At 49.5% G+C, this 21,941-nt stretch overlaps 2 protein-coding genes across 4 annotated transcripts in view; both read right to left on the bottom strand.

Annotated features, from left to right (window-relative positions):
* Positions 1 to 4,884, bottom strand: part of Dsn1 (DSN1 component of MIS12 kinetochore complex) — a 13,392-nt gene extending 8,508 nt beyond the window's left edge. Inside the window, exons 1-4 of one of the 3 annotated variants that reach the window (XM_028782027.1) lie at positions 4,785 to 4,884; positions 3,662 to 3,916; positions 3,007 to 3,330; positions 580 to 653 (exon numbers count right to left, since the gene is read on the bottom strand). In XM_028782027.1, coding sequence (XP_028637860.1) covers positions 580 to 653; positions 3,007 to 3,330; positions 3,662 to 3,686 — 423 coding nt within the window. In that variant the 5' untranslated portion in view covers positions 3,687 to 3,916; positions 4,785 to 4,884. The remainder of the gene's footprint in view (positions 1 to 579; positions 654 to 3,006; positions 3,331 to 3,661; positions 3,917 to 4,784) is intronic. The other 2 variants (XM_028782028.1, XM_028782029.1) reach the window with 2 other exon arrangements.
* Positions 4,885 to 12,276: 7,392 nt separating this feature from the next.
* The window catches only part of Soga1 (suppressor of glucose, autophagy associated 1), a 61,658-nt gene continuing 51,993 nt past the window's right edge, over positions 12,277 to 21,941 (bottom strand). Inside the window, exons 12-15 of the mRNA XM_028782030.1 lie at positions 20,485 to 20,556; positions 19,492 to 19,562; positions 17,027 to 18,377; positions 12,277 to 14,457 (exon numbers count right to left, since the gene is read on the bottom strand). Of these exons, the coding sequence (XP_028637863.1) occupies positions 14,311 to 14,457; positions 17,027 to 18,377; positions 19,492 to 19,562; positions 20,485 to 20,556 (1,641 nt within the window). The 3' untranslated portion in view covers positions 12,277 to 14,310. The remainder of the gene's footprint in view (positions 14,458 to 17,026; positions 18,378 to 19,491; positions 19,563 to 20,484; positions 20,557 to 21,941) is intronic.

Consider the following 21,941-nt stretch of genomic DNA (forward strand, 5'->3'; position numbering starts at 1 on the left):
TATATATATACACACACACACACATATATATTATATACACACATGATATACATTTTTGTTTATTTGTTTCTTAGAGACAAGGTTTCTCTGTGTAGCCCAGGCTGTCCTTGAACTCAGAGATCCACCTGTAAGGCATGCACTATGACACCTGACTTACGTTTTGATTTTTAAGTCAGGGAAAACAATGGTCATTTACTTCACACAAATTACTTGCTCATCTAAACAGTTAAAAGCACCAATGCCATAAAACACAACTTAAAAAAACAAGACAAACATATGCTTCTGACACCGGTCTACCTTGTAGGCAGCCTTGAAATGTCTACAGTGACAGATTCTGACCTCTCGACTCTAGATTCCCACCACTTGCTGCCACTGAGGAAACCATCCATACTGGGAAACCTCTCAGCTGCTCCGTTAGCAGCAGCAGAGCTCAGTGCAAAGACCACTCAGCTGCCTAGGAGAGAAACTGGCTTTTAAATCAATCCCCACATGGAAAAGCATCTTTTCCGGGTTTATCACTGATACTGACATCTCTCTGAAGTTGTGACAATTACAGATAACACCAAATGAAAATCTTACCTGGAAGCTGGAGAGCAGGAGGGCGCCAAGCCGCTGGCTTTGTGCTAACTTCACGCTGATTGACCTGCTGAGCTCTGACATAGAACAACACATTTAGTGAGCATCAAACTTAGTCAACAAAACAACAAAATTGAAAACCCCCTCCCTTGCCATGTAACCCAGCTTAAGGCCTTCTGAGTAAGAACAAAATTCTAATTTTTCCAGGCTCACCGAGGAATGAGGTTCACACTTTCATGCAGCCAAATTCTCAAGTGTTAATAGAATCTTTTCATGTATTACATTAAAATTTTATTTAACAAAGTAGTTGACAATATCATAATGAAACCTATTGCTCAATTAAAAAGCAAAAACAAGGTAGATAAAAATAATTTAGGCTAATGGTGGTGGCAAATCCCTTTAATCCCAGCATTTGGCAGGCAGAGGTAGGTGGATCTCTGTGATTTCAAGGCCAGCCTGGTCTATAAATCGAGTTCTAGGACAGGGCTACACAGAGAAACCTTTTCTTAGAAGGCATTTGTATAACAGGCACTGCAGTGTGCTTTAGTACATAATCCGGAAGAGCTATCTTCTGGGTGGGGCTGTTGCTCAGGGGTTGAAACCTTGCCTTGATTGTATGTGGACTGAATCTTACCCTCAGCACTGAAAAGTAAAAATCATTTCTTATAAACAATATAAGCGCCACTTTACAAATGAAGAAACTCTATCAACTAAGGAGAGTGGACTGTCTGAAGACAGGCTGAAGAAGCCATACTTCAAACACAAGTGCCAGCAGGATTTGTAGCACGCCTATGGTGAGCTAATATTAAAAGCCAGCACCAGCTGAACACCTGCTGTATAATAGACATTTTTCTTTCCTGCTATGCTCATCTCACGAAAAATTTAAGGCAAATATCTTTTATTTATTTGGGCTTTTTTTTGAAACAGCCTTGAAATATAGCCCAGGCTGACAATCCTCCTGCATCGGACTCCAAAGTGCTGAGATCACAGGCAAGAATGGCCACGCCTGGCATCGCTTCTATTTTGCTAACAGATGGTAACACTGTGGTACACAGGCTGGTTAGACTCCTTGCTCAAGGTTGTATAACAGGTCCTGAGAGTGCACTGGGTGGTGCTTTACACAATCACATTACTGACCCACACAACTGTAAGATGTACGTGTTCTTTTCTCAATGACATCCACTTAAAAACAATTATCATACAGTGGGGAGTTGGCTTTAAGAATTCTTGCCCTTCAGCTGAAGGTCTTTCTGGCCACAAGCAAGGAAGCCTGGTAGGTAGCCAGGGATAACTAGAAAAAGTATTCCTCTTATTACATGGATGAATCCACGTTATAGAAACTAACTGATGCTCTGGAATGGGAAAGAAGGTAGGGCTAGTCACGGACAAGTATGCACTCTCTGGCACAGCTGGGCAGTAACGCACACCAAACTATGGCAGCAGTTTTTGGGCTTGGCTATTTTAACTCAGATCCCTTCCAGACATGCAGCCACTTTAAAGGACAGTGAGTGATATGTTAAAAGAAATCCCAATGGCTGTAACGCTTGAGGGTCTGCTAGCTGTCACGGGCGCGTGTACTGAGGCTTATTTCCCCAGTTTACTGACTTTCTGCATTAATATCCTGTATTTTTTTTTGTTTGTTTTGTTTTGTTTTGTTTTTCGAGACAGGATTTCTCTGTGTAACCCTGGCTGTCCTGGAACTCACTCTGTAGACCAGGCTGGCCTTGAACTCAGAAATTTGCCTGTCTCTGCCTCCCAAGTGCTGGGATTAAAGGCGTGCACCACCACTGCCCGGCTAATGTCCTGTATTTTGATATTGACATGTCAAGTGATTATAAATTTAGACAAAAGTCACAAATTACATTCAAATATGGCATCCCCAAAAACCATTTTACTTTTTCTTTCTTTTTTTAGTTCTGGGGACTGAGTGCGGGGCCTTGGGCACAACAGATGTGTCCCTCACCACTGAACTACGCATCTATCCTCATTCAATGTATTTTTATGTGCATCTTCCTTCTGAGCCATTTCTAGTTAAAGAGGCTAGAATCAAACAGGTTATCAACCCATTGGCCTTCTGTCCCATCCTAGGGTATTACACACAGAAGAAACTCAAATCCCTAGCACCCTAGACAGGATGACATGTTAAATAATTAGCAACCAGGGTTTCTGTTCATGGCAGCTAATATGTAAACAGCAATTAATACTAAATACTCACTAACTGTGCCATCAGGATTTATAAACAAGAATGTGTTCACGGAGTTATCCCCATTTTATAAGTATGGAAACTGAGGCACAAGAGAGTGATGTGTTCAAAGCTGCATAGCTAAGACGTAGCCAAGTCCTGTCTACCTGCCACACTTTCTGACATTCCTGTCTTGCTGCCTCTTAGATGGGCTGGACATCCACTGCTTTATGTACACAGCACCCCACCTGTCATGCCCGGGTGAAAGGGAGCCAATGACTTCCGCCGGTTTATTCCTTTCATGCTCGATCGTCTCCAGGACTGCCTTCTGTCTTGATGACGGACAGACTGTTCTTGAGGGGACAAATGAAAGGACCTCAACTGAGGTGCCTCCTGGTGGTCAGCACCACAACCTTCCCCCTCTCCAGGACTTGAGCCAAGGTGGTTTTTTTCTTTTGAAATGCCTTGCGTCATCATTTCCTGGTAGGCAGAGGACTGAGGCAATGCTTCCAAAGGCTTGAGACTTGGTTGCAATTGATGATCCTGAGTCTCTGACATCATTGGTTCCTGGTCTGGCATTTGTTATAGAAAAGTCAAAATATAAAATCAAGCCTACCTCAGATACAAACCTCAGTAAGTATCTGAGCAAAGGGTGACAACAGAAAATGCACACACTCACAAGATGGCAAACAGTTGGAGTACCAGCTTCCTAGGAGCCTAGGCAGAAAGGAAGGAGGAAGGAGGGAAACCTATTATTTCCCTGGTGACGAGAACACAGAGAAGGCCTTTTTGCAAATCCACACATGTGTGATTCCAAATCCACCAGGAGCTAAGGAGGATTCTGTGATAGTTCAGGAGCCTGAACCCAAAGCAAGAGGCACTGAATTTCACTGTAAAACTCACCTTCTGATCTGGTCACTGAAGTCATCCTGGATGAAAACAGGAAAACAGGAAAATGAGGTGATCTGTTCTTCACATTCCAGCTCCAGTCTCACAGGGGCTTCACTATCCCATAATGGGTCTTGTGCTTCAAATGCCCTCACTTGCCTCCTCCAAGACCCTCAGCAGCAAGGTTATTATCACTGACTGCTGTCTTCAAGAACTCAGTACACAGAACCTATCTTAGCCCCCAGTTCCATGGAAGGTATTAGGATCTTTCTAGAAAACAAACAAAACAACCCCACATCATCTCTTCATTCTGCCATTCCTGGAAATCCTACTTTTTAATCTCTGCCCACATCTGTCCTTCTACCCATAAAGCAGATTCATCCTTCATAACACTGCTTAAATACGAAGTCACTTCTCTTTGGCAGATTTCGTGGCCAGGCATCTTTTCTCTACAGAACCGGCTGTAGACTGCACCACATCCCAATTCCCAGCACCTGTCACAGACAGCAGACGGAGAGAGGCAATGCCGGGCATCCCTCCATCTTGCATGTAACTCTCCCTCCCAAAAGACTTCTGAATGTGGAGGATGCTTGGTAAAGAAAAACTTCTTGCTGAGGGACCATATTGAAAAGACAAAGAAGGGTCCTTCAGGGATCTAAATCACCATAATCCTTTTGGCTGATCACAGACCCAAGCTTGGATAACAGACATTTAAGCACTTACGAACCTGTATACGTAACTACCTTCTTACGTCATTATCCCATTCAACACGTTCCACAACTCTGAGTAAGATACTCTATCAGGAGGGCCAGGTTCCGTAGGCAGCCAGCCCGGAGCATAGCAATGCAACCCGGGCTGCCACCCCAGCCCTCTGCCCTGTCCGTGCCCACTATCAGGGATGCCAGCACTGCCCGGGAGAGAGGAGTGGCCTTCCTTCAGGCGTCCTGTTCCTGTCAGGAGAAAGTCTCCGAGCCCCGGGGCCCTGTAGCTGGGAGCGGCGGGTGGGCCGGGCAGAGAGGCGGGTCAGGGGAGAGGGAACCACGTCCGGGGAGATGTCTGCGACTTCCGAACCCCAGAGTGACGCCCGTCCAGCCCAGCTCCCCTCCCCCCGTTCCTGAAAGAGTAAACCCAAGGTCACCTCTGCAGACTCGGCGTCACCGCAGAGGGTCCTCTTCCGCGTTGGTTCGGTTCGTGGTTCCGCGCCGCCGCAGCTACTTCCGAAACTCCCGCCGAATAACTGCGCACGCGCAGCCCGGAGCTTCCGCGCTCGCAAGCACAACCCTTGCCACCGCGGTGCGCATGCGTACTCGGCGTTCAACGTTCTCGCCCTAGCCCACCTTGTTCTAGTATTTTCGCCCAGATGCGGATCATCCACCTCTACAGCTACACCTACACCGGGGCATTACCCTCTCCTAAACCCCAGTTTGTTGACTTTTCCCGCCGTAGTCCTACCTATGAAAGTCAAGAATCTGGTGTACTTCTGTTGCAGCCATGGCTCCCCCTCTATCTCTGACTCCAAAAGTGTAGACAGTGACTTTCTCCAGGGAGAACTGGAGCTCTGAGCTCAGTTTGTCCCTTGCTTACCTACACCTGCTCCATGGGCCCCTCCCATGGGCCCTTAAGTACCCAGCAAAGTTCAAGCACATCCTTTGCCAGCCTTAACACAGGCCAACCCTACTGCCACCACCCCATGCCAATTCTTGCCTCTGCTCCTTTGTTCGGGCATGCTTTTTGCCTGGAAAGCCTTTCCTTTCTCCTTCCACCCTTCTATGTTAACCCTAGATGTTCAGTGCTCCCAGGAGGCCAACCCATGCCTGCTCCACTGTCCCGTGCCTGGGAGGATCTTCTTCAGGACAAGGAATAGAGGCATCAGAATGCTCCCAGGCATCAATGAAGTGATTCCTTTCAGATCTGAACCTTGTGAATTGAGAGTCGTACGAAAGATTCCAAAGGGGCAGTTGTGGTGGTCCATACTTTTAATCCCAGTACTGGGAAGACAGAGACAGGGGGATCTCTGTGCCTTTGAGGCCAGCCTAGACTACATAGAAAGCTCCAGGCCAGCCAAGGATACATAGAGAGACCCTGTCTCAAACAAAAGACAGAAAAAAAAAATCCCCCAAAGAAGCAGAAGATGCTTGGCTGAAGCATAATTTTGATAACTTTGGCCATTCCTCTGATGTAATTGAGGTCCCTTGCAAGTTTTATGGTAAAAGGTAGAAACGTATATTCCAGAAGTTTCTACTCTGCCATTCTGGCCTAATAGTTTCAACAGCTATCTGAAAGAGGTGTTTTTTTTTTTTTTTTTTTTTGTGGGTTTTTGTGTGTGTGTGTGTGTGTGTGATTTTTTGAGACAGGGTTTCTCTGTGTAGCTCTGGCTGTCCTGGAACTGACTCTGTAGACCAGGCTGGCCTCAGAACTCAGAAATCTGCCTGCCTCTGCCTCCCAAGTGCTGGTAATTTTGGTTTTTCGAGACAGGGTTTCTCTGTGTACTCCTGGCTGTCCTGGAACTCACTTGCAGACCAGGCTGGCCTCGAACTCAGAAATCCACCTGCCTCTGCCTCCAAGTGCTGGGATTAAAGGCGTGTGCCACCACTGCCCGGCCCCAGTCTTATATTTACAATAAAAACCTTAACCATCTTATGGAGAGGTTGCCACGATGGCAGCTTCTTTACTGTGTCCCTTACATACAATAAACAGTGTTCAATATAACCCCAGTGACCAAAGCTTTTCCTTCAGACACTGAAGTAGAATGCCTAGCTCCCAAATCCTCAATCCACAACCGTGGTAGGAGATATTTGGGGTGTTAATTCCATACTCGAATTCATTTTTCTTGTTATGGAAAAGCCTATTTTTCTCCTTTTTGAATGTGGTACATTTTTTCCTCAGTAGTGGTGACACACTTCCTGAGAGACACTGAGTTACCAGCACAAGATGCCCGAAACCCCGCCCCCTACCCCATCTAGGTGACTCCAAACTAGCCAGCTGGTTAGTTTTCCCCTCCTCCTAAGAAACTCCTGGTGGAATGGTGTTAGCATTCAAATTGGCTCTCCCCCTCCCCACCAGCCTCTCTAGGGAAAAGCAGAGAGCAGGCTACTGTTTATATGACATACTTTATTTCCAATCTACAACCATTAAAAACACTTTGTAAGTTTACACTGTACAGTTCTCATGTCTGAAATAAGACACAGGGCAAGGACAGCTGGTGGACAGATGCTGTCCTACCACCCCATTTGTCCTGGGAAGGAGCTTTTAAAGACAGAAAGGCGGAGGTGGGTAGTGGAAGGGAGAGGAGGACAGAACAGTAGAAGACAGAGGTGGACAGTTGGCCCAAGGATGCCCTTGGTCCCTTCCCTCCTGAGGGGTCCCACATGGCCCACGACTGCAGGACCCTCATCAGGAAACCAGGCTGAGCAGGAAGGGGCTTCACAGTATTGGCCAGGTTGAGGTGGGGAGCCAGGATGGAGAGGAGAGGCAGTCTCTAGCTCTTCCCTAGGTGCTGGGCATTGGAACTGATTTTTGGCACAGTCTACATGGTCTCCCTGGAACCGGGAGGGTGAGGAGAGGTGCAGCATGGGAGTGTGAGGTGAGCAGGCACGGGATTTTCTTCTCGCAGCCTTGGGCTTCTTTCCCTTTGTACAGAGGCCCTCTGGCAATGGTGAGGATCCCAGTGGATAAATGAAAAGGGTCCTTCTTGCCTCCTGCCTCCAGGGACTCTCCCCCTTGCCTGCCGTGATCACTTATGCAGCTTTCCTGAAAATCCAACTTAGTGGAGGATGTTGAGCTGTTTCCTGGTGATGTTTCAACTAGGAGTAGTTATCAGTGGTGCCCCAGCTGCCATGGCAACCTGGTATTCCTAAGACAAGCCACGTTGGCAAAGTCCAGCTGTAGAGGCACCAAAAGGTCTGGATAGATGCTAGGAATGATGTGGTGGGTGAGCCCTGCTGTGTGGAGAAGTAAACTAAGGCACAGAGATCAATAGTTGAGCCAAGGGAGGAACAAGGGTTGTCAGGCAGAACCCAGTGGATGCAGGGGAGGCTATGGAGCCCCCAAACACAAAGGATATGAAGCCCATACAGTTATCATAGTGCTCCTAAGAGGACCATAAAACTGGGAGGCTCAAACTTCGGATAGGTTTCCAGACCTAAGGTCTCTCATCATAGAAGTGGCACAGGTGGCTGGCTGCATGTGGCACGACAAGGAAGCTGGACTCAACTGCCTCAGTCCTTCCACAATATTCAGAGAAAAGCAAAGCCTCTCCCTTTAGGGTCCAGGGAGTTAGTGAAGGGCAGGAAAGGGAGGCCAGGTCAATGGAGTAGGCAGAGGGAAGAGAAGGGTCCCAGGAGGGTGAGGAAGGAGAGTGGTCAGGTAGAGCAGGGACTGTGGCCCAGGACCACATCCTTGGTCCCCTTTCATGGATCTGTGATTCTGCAAACTGCAGATGCCGTTGGTTCAGGGGATTAGGTTCTGCCAAGAGGAGCTGATTTGCAGGGGAGAACTGATGGGATGAACAGACAGGCACAAAACCAAAGAAGGAGAGGTCAAGCGTCCCCTTTACCAAGGCTACCAAGAGTGAGCTGGGCAGAGAAGACCCAAAGGTGAAGAGCAAGTCCGTGTCCACCACACATCCTCCCAGTGGAAGGTCATGCTATTGGGAGACTGAGGACAAGAAAGACAGGAGGCAGAGAGTGGGATGAGTCTGATGAGGAGGACTGGAAGAGATGGAGTACCATTATCCAGGGAAAAAGCAGACGCCCTTAGTGAGAGAAAATACAAAATAAACACAAGACAGGATAATTCCAGATGTCAGAGCAAACATTGGAGTTGGAAGACAAGACACGGCACTTCCCCAATGGGGTGGGCATGTGAGTTTGTTGGGACAGGAAGGAGACTGCCAGGATCACACACAAATCCACAGGAGGGAACAGTACACCAGAGGACACAGGAGGCTGAGGGCTAGTACTCTAGAGAGCCTAGGGCCCCAGAGGAGAAAATCTGGCCCTAGGCTAGGGCCACTTCGTCTGGTGGCAGGAACCACTTAGAACATAGTGACAGGAGGGAGATTCTAATGATAGAGGAGGAGTGGAGGGGTGTGAGGCAGGAAGTGAACCCCAACTAAGATGAGGATCCAACCACACCCCCGGAGCATGCTTCATTGACTACGTATAGAATCGGAGAGTCAGGAGCTATGCCTTGGGCAAGCATGCCCTTCTCCATATGTAAGGGGTGAGATACAAATGATAAATACTGGGTTCTACCTACATGAGTACCTAAAACAGGCCAGTGAAGAAGAGAGAAAGGAGACCAGAGGTCATCCGGCCTGGGGCAGGGGTGGGAGTTACTGTGTAGGGGTTAGTAATTACTATGGGGGTGTGGTATTGCAGTTTGGGACCAAGAAGAAGTTCTGGAGATAGTGGTGGTTAACACAATCTTGAGAATGAATTTAAAGGACTCTTAAGGCCAGGGCAGTGGCAAATGTCACTGGTGATGAGGCAGAAAGGCAGCAAGAGTTCAAGCCCATCCTTGGTTACATAGTGAGTTGGAGGCCAACTGATGATACAATAGATCCTGTCTCAAGGTAAATTCATTTTTTAAAGCCTCTTTGATGCTGGAGACATAACTCATGGGTAAGATGCGTGCCTCACCTGACTAGGCTCGGAGTCTCACCCCCAGCACGTGCAGATGCATGCACATACACACACAAAAGGACTACAGTAGCATTTTAACATGTGAGCAGGTTGGTGAGATTCTCTTCCAGTCCCCTTCTATTTAAGGCCAAAGAGGGAAGGGGTACATGCTACCACTGAGGGGGCTCGATGGCTATAAAGAGTGTGGTCAGATTCAGTCAGATTTATATAGAACGTCAGCTTTTTTAGTCAAACAGGCATGATGTATTTGGTGTTCTCCACAGCCACCACTTTATAGCTGGGGAAACCGAGGTATCGACTAGTCCTGTGATTTGGCCAAGGCCATGCACATGGGTAGCAGTTTATTATTTTGTAAATTGTCTTCCGGAAGACACGTCTTATCTTGGGTTAACCTGGTATTACACCCATCAGCTCCAGGGTCTTTAAAGAGACCTCAGGTTCCACATTAGTTTGTCTCTCAGAGCAACCGTGATTGGCTGACGAAAGTGATTAAGGCCTGACATGTTCCTCTTCTCACCATGGCCTCTAGGAAACTCGAGAAGGAAATTTAAGGCTGAGTGTGGTGGTGCATGTCTGATATTGCCGAACTTGGGAGGCAGAGGCAGGAAAATTACCACAAATTTAAGGTCTACAAAGCAATTTTCAGATCTGCCAGGGGTAGTGTCTAAAACCAAAAACAGACAAACAAATATCAGGGGAAGGAAGGGGGTATAATTTAAATTGTGTAGTTATGGGGATTATAGCGGGGAGACTGGGAAAATAAATGTTTTCCTTTTTCTTTTTTTCTTGGCAATGCTGGGCAAGTGCTCTATGGCTGAGACACACATCCTTAGTTATATCATCTTCTGGTCTCCCAGCTTTGTCTGTTTTCCAACAGTAGGGAGAGAACCCAGGGCCTCACACATGTGAAGCAAGCATCCATCACTGAGTCACTCACCACTTTCTAAAATCTTTGAGATGACACCTCAGGCTGACCATGAACTCACTCCATAGCCCAAACAAGCTTTGAACTTGATCCTCCTGCTTCTGCCTCCTGAGTAGCCAGGATTAAAGGCCTGTGCCACCAGCCTTTCTGGCTTTGTTTTATGAAACATATGACTTAAGGTGGAATGCTGGTTTTGATGTCCTTTGAAAACCCTTGGAATAGTGTTTGGCTGAAACACCTTTACCCCTCAAATCACAAGTCAGTGCTCAGGGCTCTTGTTCAGGACCAGTCACTATGAACAGTGACTCAAAATGCAAGTTATGGATGGCTGGTACTGTGAATGTAAACACTGGTCACTGGTGCTTAAGGATCTCCAAGGGGCTAAATCCATAGAATCTCTGTCCAGAGGCTGTGGTAAGGCTTAGAAACCTACAGAATGAACCTGCTCTCAGAGGTTCGGGTGCAGGAGGTCCCTGGACTACCCTCTGGAATAAAGGTCCAGAATTGAAAGCCTGTCTTTGGGTTTGGCAGTGGTGAGTTTGGGATGCTTTGAATCTAGCCAGCGTCCCAGTGAGTTTGTATAGAAAACAGGGAAGAACCCAGCTATAAAGTTGAAGACTCTCTGGTTCAGGGCACCAGGGCAAAAACTCTGTTTTCTCCTTTGTGGAGAGCACTAAGCCCTGTCCTTTTAAAACTACCCCTCAAGAGTTGCCCTGGAGAGACTAAGGAGAGATAGGGAGAGGGTGATATGACCCCTAAACAGTATAGTGCTCCAGGGAGGACGGTGGAAGAATGTTTGCTACTACAGTGAGGAGGGAGAGGGAGGCAGTGGGCAGTTGAGGCTGGATCCATTCTGGGTGGGTGGTAAGGGGAAGAGTCTGGGTATTGTCTGGGTAAAAGCTGAGTGACAAATGTATCCATGAAAGGTACACAGAGTGGCATGGTGGTGCCTAGAAGATCAAGTCTTTTGAGTACTCAGTTTTGTCACCTGGAGGCCAGCTGGTAGATGAATATCCCTGCAGAGCAAAGAGACAGGGCCCAATCTGAGCTCCCAGAGAACAAGATCTCTAGAGGCCAGCCTTGGTGAGGGGAGGGCTGGGAGGAAGGCTCCAGGGCAAAGGGAAATGGATGTTGATGCCTTGTTCAGTCAAGAGCCCTAAAGACAGTCTCATTTGGTTTAGCCCTGGGAAGAGGTGAGATATAACTTAGTTGCAATCATGTAACTTAACTCACCCTCCTGCCCCCAGCCAAGCTGTGTCAACCCTGTGGGCACAAGCCTCTTTTAGAGGACGGGACCCCAAGGCTCCTTGGGACATTGGTTTGAGGAGGAAGAAAAAGAGGAGGAGGGGGAGGAAGAGGAAAGAAAGAAGAGGAGGAGCAGGAGAAAAGCAGAGGTGAATAGAAAGAACAAAGCTAGAAGGAAGGGCAGAGCTCCTTCCCATGACCCCAGGCCTCAAGGGGCATGCCCCAATGTAAGCCAGGCAGTTTTCTGCTTTGGGAATGTTACCAAGACATAAAAGGCATTTGAAGAAACAAACAAACTTAGAAATTACATTTCAAAAGAGTAGAGAGATTTACAAACCAACCCTTCCACCCCACCCCCAAAGAAAACAGAACCAGTTACCAAGTAAAATGCTAAAGATCAAACCAAACCGATATTTACACGTAACAGTTTCAACCCCATAGAGCCCTATGTCCAGAGGCTTCCACAGGGACAGTGACAAGTGGCCTTGCACAGTGGCAAGCAAGAATTAGAAACGGGGACTGAAAAACAAGACCTGGAGCTTGCAACACCTGTTGGGGGGCAACAGGAGCCAGGTGCTGAGACAGTGGAAATGCACAACCCATACAGAGACGATGGTAAGGCTGAATGGCCCCTAAGCCCTGAAGTTCAGGACTATGGGGACTTTTCTCCAAGCCTCCCAAGCTCTCAGCAGCTCTGGGAGGTGGCAGAAGGCCTCTGGTGGCTTGTGGCCTGGTGTGGTCCCCTCTGCTAGAAATGACCTTAGAGGGGCCTCTGACCTCTTAGAGGAGAGCAGTTGCATCCTGCAGGGAGCTGGCCCATGGTCCACCGGCCTGCTGGCTATGCCCACGCAAGTTACTGGGCATGAGTCAACAGCTGCTGGAAAGCACTGACCCTGATATACTGCCCATAGGGAATGGGGTGGAGGGGCTTTGGGTAACTGGCCCAAGTGTCTGTAAAAAGACAGCCTGGGTACAGGTAGGTGGGAGTGTAGAGGCATCTCCCTAGTCCTGGAACAAACCAGCTATACAGCTGGCTCTCTGCCTTTCCGAGGGGACCTCTGCACAAAAGCCAATCCATCCCTGGATGAGTCTGGGTCCCCAGCCAGGGAGAGGAGGGCGGCACATCACATGTGTACAACTGTTGGTTCCTTGGCACCGAGGGGAGGCATGTGAGCTCTCCCCATCCTGCAGCTGACTTATACTGGTGTGGTTCGAGCGACTTCTAGGGGTGTAGGAAGGACAGGCAGTAGAGCTTGGGCTTGAGGAGCCATGAGTGGCTATAAGGCTAAGAGAAGGGCTGGTGAACAGGCTGGCAGGCTGGTAGACACTCTCAGATCCATGTGCAAAGCTGCAATACACAACATTCTACAAGTCCATCCTGTTTTCCTGTGAGTTCTTACTTCGGGAACGTGGAAGAGTCGCTGTGCTCGGAACAGAGCTCCAGTCATCTGTGTTTGACTCGTGAGAAAAGGTGGTGGAGGGAAGGGAGGGATAAGAAGGATCGTGGAGGATATCTGGGGAGTGATGACATCACTCTGGCCTGCAGTTCGTCTGAAGCATTTACAGTCTGACCTGTAGAGGCTGGGCCAAGTACCGGGCGATGAGGAAAATGTAGCGCTCTGAGACTAAATGGCCAGTGGTATTGGAGGAACAAGGTGCAGAGCCCCAGCTCTGCCGAGCTGGCAAACCTGAAGACCTGAGCCTGGTGCTGAGCTGCCTCAGACACACGGGGGGCTCCATGGTGTCACAAGCCCTACGCTGCGCCAGGGGCAAGGATGCCACTAATAAATTACCTTAGAGGCTCTGAAGAGGGGAGAGGGGGGTAAGTTAAATTATTAAAATAAAGTAAATGACCTTAAATATTTATAGTATGAAAAATTCAAATAAACAATCTAGGCAAATAAACAATGTAGGCCCTTATCTTGGGCTGTGCCTTGGCCTCTTGGTGCTCTCTGGTCTGACCTAACCAATAGTCTCTCCCAGGGAGCATTTCTGCTCTCTGCCTGCTGCAGGACTGTGGCACCTAACCCTGCTATCAAGAAAGAGGCCCTAGGGATCAAGGCATGGCATGTAGGCATTTACCTCTTCGTCAGATGGATGCTACCCATTTCTGTTCTCATGGAGTCTCCTACAAAACTTGGGCCTTCATGCCCCTATGACAAGGGAGTCGGCTCTGTGGACCTCCTACTCTGAACCCGACATACTCCTACCTGCCCCCCCCCCCCCACATGGGGGCACAGGCAGGGGGATCCAGGGCTCCAGGATTCCAAGTGTACTTGGCCCTGAATTCTGTTCTATCATGTCCCCCTTCTCTGCTCCAGGAAGGCCTAGCAACCAGAGCAGCAGGGCAGAGAGGAGGGAGCAAGAACTGACGGTCACACCCAGGCCCAGCTCTTCTGAAATCCTCAAGCTGGGCACTACACAAAGCAGTGGAATCCTCTCAGTGGCTTCTTCTCCACATGTGGTCAGTAGGGAGCATCTCTGTCAGCCCTGTTCTTGGAGCCTGGCTAGAAATGCCTCCTTTTCTGGATCCTTCTAAGAAGTGGTGTAGGTGGTACCAGGCCCCCTTTAGGATCCAGAGCTGACTTGCTGAGCTCTTCAGGTGCTTTTGAGGCCCAGTCCTGGTCACCCAGGTTTGGTCTTTCTCCTCGCTCACTGCCTTCCCCTGGAAATCAGAGGTCACTTCCCAGCAGTCAGCAAGACACCTTGCTTTACCTTAGTGTGAAAGCTCTTCTCTGGCAGTGGCACAGCCGCTGTTCCTCCTGGATGGACTGAGGCTGAGGACTTGACCCCTTGCCTCATCTCCAGGGTCTGGGCTGCTTGAGGCAGGAGCTTGGTTGCTCTGTGACTCACTGGGGAGCTGCCCTCTCCTCCCCGCCCCAGCCTGACTCTGAAGGGTGCAGCCTGCACTTGGAAGGAGAGTGCCGGATGGTATTGCGGGATGGCCTGATGAAGCAGGAGGCAAGCGACTGGGCGCTACAGTCACAGACGGCATCCTGGGGAGAGACGGGGAAGAGGTCAGGAACAGCCTGAGGCTTTGGCTACAGCCACCCAGGACCCAGGAGCCAGAGATGTCTCATGCTGAGACAGGGGCTGAAACTCTGCTCTAGACCATGTTACTTCTACTAGGGCAACAATGAATCCACACTCTAATAAAGTCTGCAAGGCACAGGGAAGGCAGATGCTCTCCAAGGTTGAGACACTCAACATTCCACACATACATGACCGGCATCCCACACATACATGACTGGCATCCCACACATACATGACCAGTACGGCTTCATCTCTAAAGCTTGTTTCAAACCTGCAAAATACAAATACTTTTCTGCTGCTGTGAAGTCTCTGTTGGTTTTCTTTGTGTTATTGTTGTTCTATTGTGTTTGGGTCATGTGTTTGCATGTGTATTTTGTGGACCACAAGTATGGAGTACCTGTAGAGTCTGGAAGAAGGTTGTCAGATCCCCTGGAACTAGAGTTACAGACAGTTGTGAGCCATCATGTCGGTGCTGAGAATGGAACCCAGGTCCTCTGGAAAAGCAGCCTGTGCTCTTAACTGCTGAGCCATCCCCCCAGCTCCTGGGTCTCAGTCTTAATGGTTCTATAGTGTTCTACTGAATGGAAATACATACTTTCCAATTTGCTCCCCCTGCCCCGTGCTAGAGATGGAACTTAGGGCCTCAAACAAGCCAGGCAGGTGCTCTACCTCTGAGCTACCTCCTCAGTTCCAGTTTACTCTGTTCACTTCTCTGTGTCAGGGTCACACTGTGTAGCTCCAGCTAGCCTTGAATTTACTATGTAGCCCAAGCTGGGCTCAACCTGTGGTGCTTCAGTTTCAGCTAGTCAAATACTGGGATTAAGGGCATGTGCTATCACATACGGAGTGCTAAGGATTTCCAGATTCACTTTTTATGTGTATTATTATTATTATTATTATTATCATTAATTTTTTTAAGACAAGGTTTCTCTGTGCAGCCCTGGCTGTAGATCAGACAGACTGGCCTCAAAGATCCACCTGCCTCTGCCTCCCACTTGCTGGGATTAAAGGCATGCGCCACCAAGCCTGGCTTATTCATTTTTTTTTTAAATTATTATCAGAACAAAGAAATGGTGAAAAGCACTGCTGTAGAACCCGACTGTTCTCTCAGCTCTGCCACTTGCTCGGCAAGTGACTCGCTACGAGCCTTTCTCTCCTCAACAATGAGAGACGTGTTGTTTCTCAGGTTGTGAGGGTCAGATCAAACAGGATATATACAGGATATGACATAGTGCCCACCTAGCATGTAACACGTCTGAGTAACACACTCCTTTCTCCTGTCTATCTCTTTTTTAAGTATTGGGATTGACCTCAGGGCTTCCTATGTGCTAGGCACATGGTTTTACCATCTCACCACACTCCAGCCCTGAACTGCTGTTGCTTTCCTTCTTTTAAAAAAAGGACATATTTAAAAATATTACACACACACACACACGTCTAACTATATATGTCTGAGTAGTTTGACTCCTGTACATAAAAGCACCACATGCGTGCAGTGCCCAGAGGCCAGAAGAGGGCATTGGATCTCTTGGAACTGAGTTACAGGCAGTTGTGAGCCACAAGGTGAGGGCTAAGAACTGCATCCATGCAAAGGGAGTCAGGGACAAGTTTAGTGACTTAGTTTTCTTACTGCTGCCATGGATTGGACCCAGGCCATCACTTTGGGGGCAAGGACCTTTTGCTGGTCCCGTCTTCTTACCTTTAGACTTAAACTGAAACAAGTGCACTTCCTGACCACGAGGGTGTCCACCTTCAGACTGGGTTAAAGTCACTAACTTTCCTGGTTCTCAGGCATTGAGACTCAAACTGGAACTAAACCACTGGCCAGACCCCATGTTGGACTCTTAACATTGAAACACACTCACTCTCTGTCTCTCTCTCTGTCTCTCTCTGTCTCTCTGTCTCTGTCTCTGTCTCATTCTTATATTCATTTATATTCTCTTCCTCTCTCCTCTCTCTCCTCCTTGAATGTATTAGGACTAAACTCAGGGTCTCACACATTATAGACTTATTTGGTGCAACTAAGCTAGACCCTAATCTAAACAACCTCTTCTGAAAGACTATTTGACAACACATCAAATGCCTTATAAATTTATAAATATTCTTTTATCCTATTTCCGCAAATCAAACTTAATGAAATAATCTGAAATGTAACTTTTTGTTTTGTTGAGGCAGGGAGGAGAACCGTTTAAGACACACAAATATCTTCCCTAAGTTTAAGAGCCAAGAGGATCTTGGGATGTACCTAAGATGGTAGGGTACTTACCTACTTAGCAGGCATAAAGCCCTGGATACAATCTCCAGCGCCATATACACCAGGTGTCATGAACATACCTGTAATCCCAGCACAGAGGCAAGGGAATCAGGAATTGAAGGTCAAACTCAGCTACACAGAAAGTTCAAGGCCAGCCTGGGCTACATGAGACTCTGACTTTAAAGAAAAGAAGCAAAACAGAGAACAGCACAAAACAGAAGAGTTTGAACTCTCTAGGCTAATCCTCCATTCTGAGAGAAGAGTAAGTCCATCCGTACCTCACTGGGAAGGATCAAGGATCCATCTCCATCCCGAAGGACACCATCCTTCCCCAGCTGGGACAGCATGGTGGGTCTGACCTCTTCGCTACCACCTGCCTTGGCTGCCTTCTTATTCAGGATCCTGGCTACACCCTCGGATTGGTGGTAGCTGGCTGGCGAAAGGGGCTCTGGTTTCTTGGAGCTCTCCTCGCCTGCTGCAGTAGTGGGGCTCGGGGCCCGGCCACACACGTTCCGGAAGAACTCCTGAACAATGCCATACTTGGGAGGCTCAGGCTTGGTTCGGGCCTCGGACATGCCCAGTTTCCACACAGACTCGGTGCTCCCTGAGTGTTCCACCACACTAAAGAGGCTGGACAGCCCATCATTGATGTTCCTCAGTACTGGGCTATCCCGTGTGGTGGTGGAGCGAGCCCAGGCCGAGCCATTCTGCTTGCCCTGGTGCAGGTTCCACAGGCTGCGGTCCTTGGTGCTGTCCAGCTTGGACACTGATCGCCTCTGGAGCTTGGGTGAGCCATACTTGGGCGAGCAACATGGCCGCTCAATGCGAGAATGGACCTTGTCCAGGGAGGAAGAGATCTGCTTGCTTCGCACCGACACAAGTGAGGAGCTTCGGGGGGACCAGCTCTTGCTATGGAGGCTGCTGCGGGGTGGGTCGGTCTGCAGGCCTACACTGACCGTCCGAATGGTCTGGGTGCCCACAGTGGCCAGACCTACTGTCTGGCTGGACGTGCTCTTTACCTTCCTCTCCAGGGAGCCGGAGCGCATGGCCTGCCGCACGCAGTTGGTGATCTCCTTCATGTCATCACTCATATTGCCTGACATCTCAAAGTCGTGCAAGGCTGCGGGGAAAGCAGGGCCAGAGCCTGAGGCGCTGGCTCCAGACCCTCCGTCCAGCCGCTGCCGAGAGAAATTGCAAAGCCACCGGCTGTAGGAGCTCTCAGCCAGCCCGTCAGCCTCGGCTGACTCCTTGGGCTTGGCTGTGGTGAAGAGGAAGCCTGGCTCAATGAGGATCTTGCCCTCCTTGTCATGGACCACAGGGACGCCCAGGCGCCGGGCCACTGGGGGACTATAGTAGACTCGTATTCCAGTCTTGTCTGGAGCCGTGTAGCTACGCTGCATCTGTCTCCCGGCAGGCTCCTGACAGGCCAGGCTACCAGTGTGGCTACAGTCCCGGGTGGAAAGCCCGGGCTTTTCCTTGGCATCTTTCTCAGGCTCCACTGGCTCAGTACTCACAAAGGCAAAAGCAGGGCTGTTGGGCAGCTTCTTGGTCCGGGCATCTCCGCCAGCAAGGTAGGGGGAACAGTCGAGCAAACTTTCAAACTCAGACATGGAGGAGACTGATTTGGTCCTGGGAAAAGTAAAGGAAGAAAATGAGGTTAACGGGAAATAACACGTCAAGCACGCTGCTCTACTTACCTGGACATGCACGTGGGGACCAAGCCTGTCTTGCTTATCTCTTGTAGCCAATCTGGCTGCTACCTCCTCAAACCCTGTCTACACGCTTAAGTAGCAGAAACACTAGGACCACAGGTAACCTCTAGGCAGAGGAGGCCAGAGGCAGCTCTTTCAATCCCAAGTGCAGGCCTTAGCACGCGATGGGTGGACTCTGGAGTAAGCACCTTGCCTCCTCACACACCTTTGCTAGGGAAGCTCTGATGGGCTCAGCCTCTGCTAGCTCCCAGGCTCCTCTGCAATCCTGAGCTCCAGCTACCCCGTGACTATCTTGGTAGGATCCCAGCCGCCTCCCTACCCCCATCTGCCCACCCCCATGGATCATTTGACACCCCTTTGACCCACTCACTGCCCTCATTCACTCTCTGACATCCAGGCTGGGTTTGCTACTGGAGTCCTCTATACTGCATATGACTAGTCACTGTGCAGCTCGGGGGCATCTCCAATTATCCCACAGAGACGGGGAGGCACCCAAGGCCCCTGTGCTAGGAATGGCAGAGCTGGAATTTACACCTGGCCCTCTGGCTCCAGTGCCCCCTCACTCTAGAATGTTCTGTACTGCCCCTCACTTCTTTCACAGAGGGTCTTAATGATGGGAGCACTATCCTTGCGTATCCCCTTGGTCATAACGTGGTAGTAGGCCTAATGGACACCGTCCAGTAATCCCCCAAAGAGATATCTTCCATGATTCAAATTCCAGGGAGAAAAAGAGAACCCCAAAGGAGCCAAATGGCTTCTTTGTTAGCGAGTGCAGCTGAGGCACCCGTTCTCCATACCCAGAGTCAACATTAAACTGCAGGCTGCGATCCGCATGGCCCCAAGCTCCTTAGTTCTTGAGTGCCTGGGGTTCCCGGGGCGGGTGGGGGGGAGATCTGGTGGTTCTCCCAACTCTCACGGGGTGAGAGTGGACATACGGAGCAGGGGAGAAAAGAGAGTCAAAGCCAAAAGTCTATAGGGCTGGGGCCAGAGCTGTGGGTAGAGGACAGGACTGGGGGATGAGAGGCCAGCACCTCTTTAAGCCGGTTCCCCCAAGCTCAGCTTCGGAAACGCCCTCCTTGTCGTGGGTCTTCTCACTTCGTGCCTGTCAAAGGAAGAGACAAGAAGTTCAGTTCTAGTGACCAGTGTGTGACAGGTGATGACAGGGGACCCCTGTGGGAGCTGAGCCCAAGAATCCACACGTGAGTTCTTTCCTCTGGAGAGTAAGAAGCGGTCATCAGCAATCTAAAGGGTCCACTGGTCATGTCTGGACCATTACCTCTCACCCCCTTATGACAGCAATGTGATCCAGGCTCAGGTATCTGGGGTGCAAAGAGGGACCAGAGGAAGGGGGACCATGAGACAGAATTTTTTCATGACAGCCGCTGTACAGTTGATGGTCTGACAGTGATTGTGAGGTTTTCCCACACTGGGTCTAGAGACACAGCCCTCAGGGCCCATGAGTAAGCAGAAGCGCATCGCTAGTCCTGTGAGCCCCTCAAATTCCTCTCTGCTTCAGTCCCCAGAACAGACATTTGGCCTTTGTAGCCCCACATCCTGAGTAGTGTGCCACTCTTCATATCACAAGGGGGGATAAGATGAGGGGCCTGAATGGAACCTTTGTTCCTCAGCTCTGTGTTCTATGGACAGTACCCCTGACCTTATATGTGAATTCCTTCACTGTGACCCTACTGACCCCACTCAGGACGAGGCCAGGGCAATGAGAAACTGAGGCTCAGAGATGGAGAGTGACTCACCTGAGACCACACAGCTTTTTAGAAGTCCTGCTTTCTGTTGAGATATAACTGAACTGGCCTGGGGTTTCTCCCAGAGCAGAGAACCCTTCCCAAGTCCAAATCCATGGGCAGGAGTCATGGGGTAGTGACTCTGGGGCTAAGGAGTCCAGGGTGTAAGGAGGGTATGGCTTCTGGGACAGAGTTAGCATCCTTCTGTCACATTTCCCACAAGCAAGGAATTTTCGGGTACAGTCAGGGCCAATAGAAGGTGGGTAGCAGGGATGCCCTCACCTCTTTCCAGCTGTTGTCTTGCTTCTCCAGGTCTGAGTGCTTCAGGACCCAGGGCTCAGCAGCCTTCTGCAGCTAAGAAAGACGAAGAGTGTTTGTTGGTGGGCAGGGCTACTCTGAGCGGAGTCACTCCCCAGCCTCAATTCTGTAGGACACATTGGCTTCTCAGTAGATAATAGCTCTGAGCCCCCACAAGGTGGATTTGGAAACCAGTAATAGAAGCAGCTACTGGCAGGCATTTTCCTGACCTGGCTAACAGAGCTAACAGGTGCTACTGCTACATTACTCTCTACTGCAGTTCACAGAACAGCTAGGGCAGATGAGCAGTAGCTATCTCACACAGGGACCATGCTGCGATCCTGCTGAGTCCTGAGGAGTTCCCTGGAGCACCACACTTCCAGGGGATCCATCTGCATGTGCATGTCAGTTCATTTAATCCTCACAGCAGCCACAGGAGCAGGTGTGACTGTGATTATTTCCAGGTTCGGGCGAGAGGATAAAGTCAGCAGAAGGAAGGCCAGACAGCTCGAGCAGCAGCTGGGATGACGGGTACCACCCCATCATTCCCTTCGAATTCCTCCATCCCTTCACAACTGGTTCCCACATAGGGTGACTCACCCTAGTTTCCCCAGGGCTTTCCCAGTGTTAGTAAGGCTCATGTCCCCGCCCCAAACCTTTCAGTTCTCAAAAAGCAAGTAGGCTTTGTCTTCCACTTCCCAAAGGTCCAATGGAAGTCCTAAGCAACACCAGGACAGGCTGGCTACCTGTTTGCACTTGAACCCATGCCTCAAACTTTGCTTACTAGAAACCCAACATAAGCAAACAAAAAGGGACGGCAACAAAAGTCACCTCAGCATGAATGAACAACAATCACAGATGAAGATGTAAGCCAAGGCCCAGTCAGAGGTATCTAGGAGCACTGTCCATTCTTGTGGCTAGCTCTTTTATTCCCTTGGCTGTCCTGAGAGATAAGAAGATTGAGCAGCCATCCTCCACATATAGATGAAGCCCAGAGATCAGGGGTATTAGAGCCAGGAGTCCCTTTGTGGTAGTTTAGACAAAAATGAGTGCCATAGGCTCACAGGGAGTGGCACCACTAGGAGGTATGGGCTTGTTGGAGAAAGTGTGTCACTGGGGCAGAGGGCTTTGAGTTCTCAAAGGCTCAAGCCAGGCCCATTGTCACGTTCTCTTCCTGCTGCCTTTGGATCTGGATGTAGAACTCTCAGCCACCTTGCCAGCACCATGTCTGCCTGCATGCCACCATGTTTCTCGTCATGACAATAAGGGACTAAACCTCCGGAATGGTTAACCAGCCCCGATGAACTGTTTCCTTTATAAGAGTTTCGATGGTCAAGGTGACTCTTCAAAGGGAAGAGCACTGACTAAGACACTCTTCCTATGGCTGCTCTGCGGGTGGCTTGACTGGGCTGGTTATATCTACAGCACGGTTATATGGATGT

The sequence above is a fragment of the Grammomys surdaster genome, unplaced genomic scaffold (genome assembly GCF_004785775.1).
Source record: "Grammomys surdaster isolate TR1022 unplaced genomic scaffold, NIH_TR_1.0 677, whole genome shotgun sequence".
Lineage (NCBI taxonomy): Eukaryota > Metazoa > Chordata > Mammalia > Rodentia > Muridae > Grammomys > Grammomys surdaster.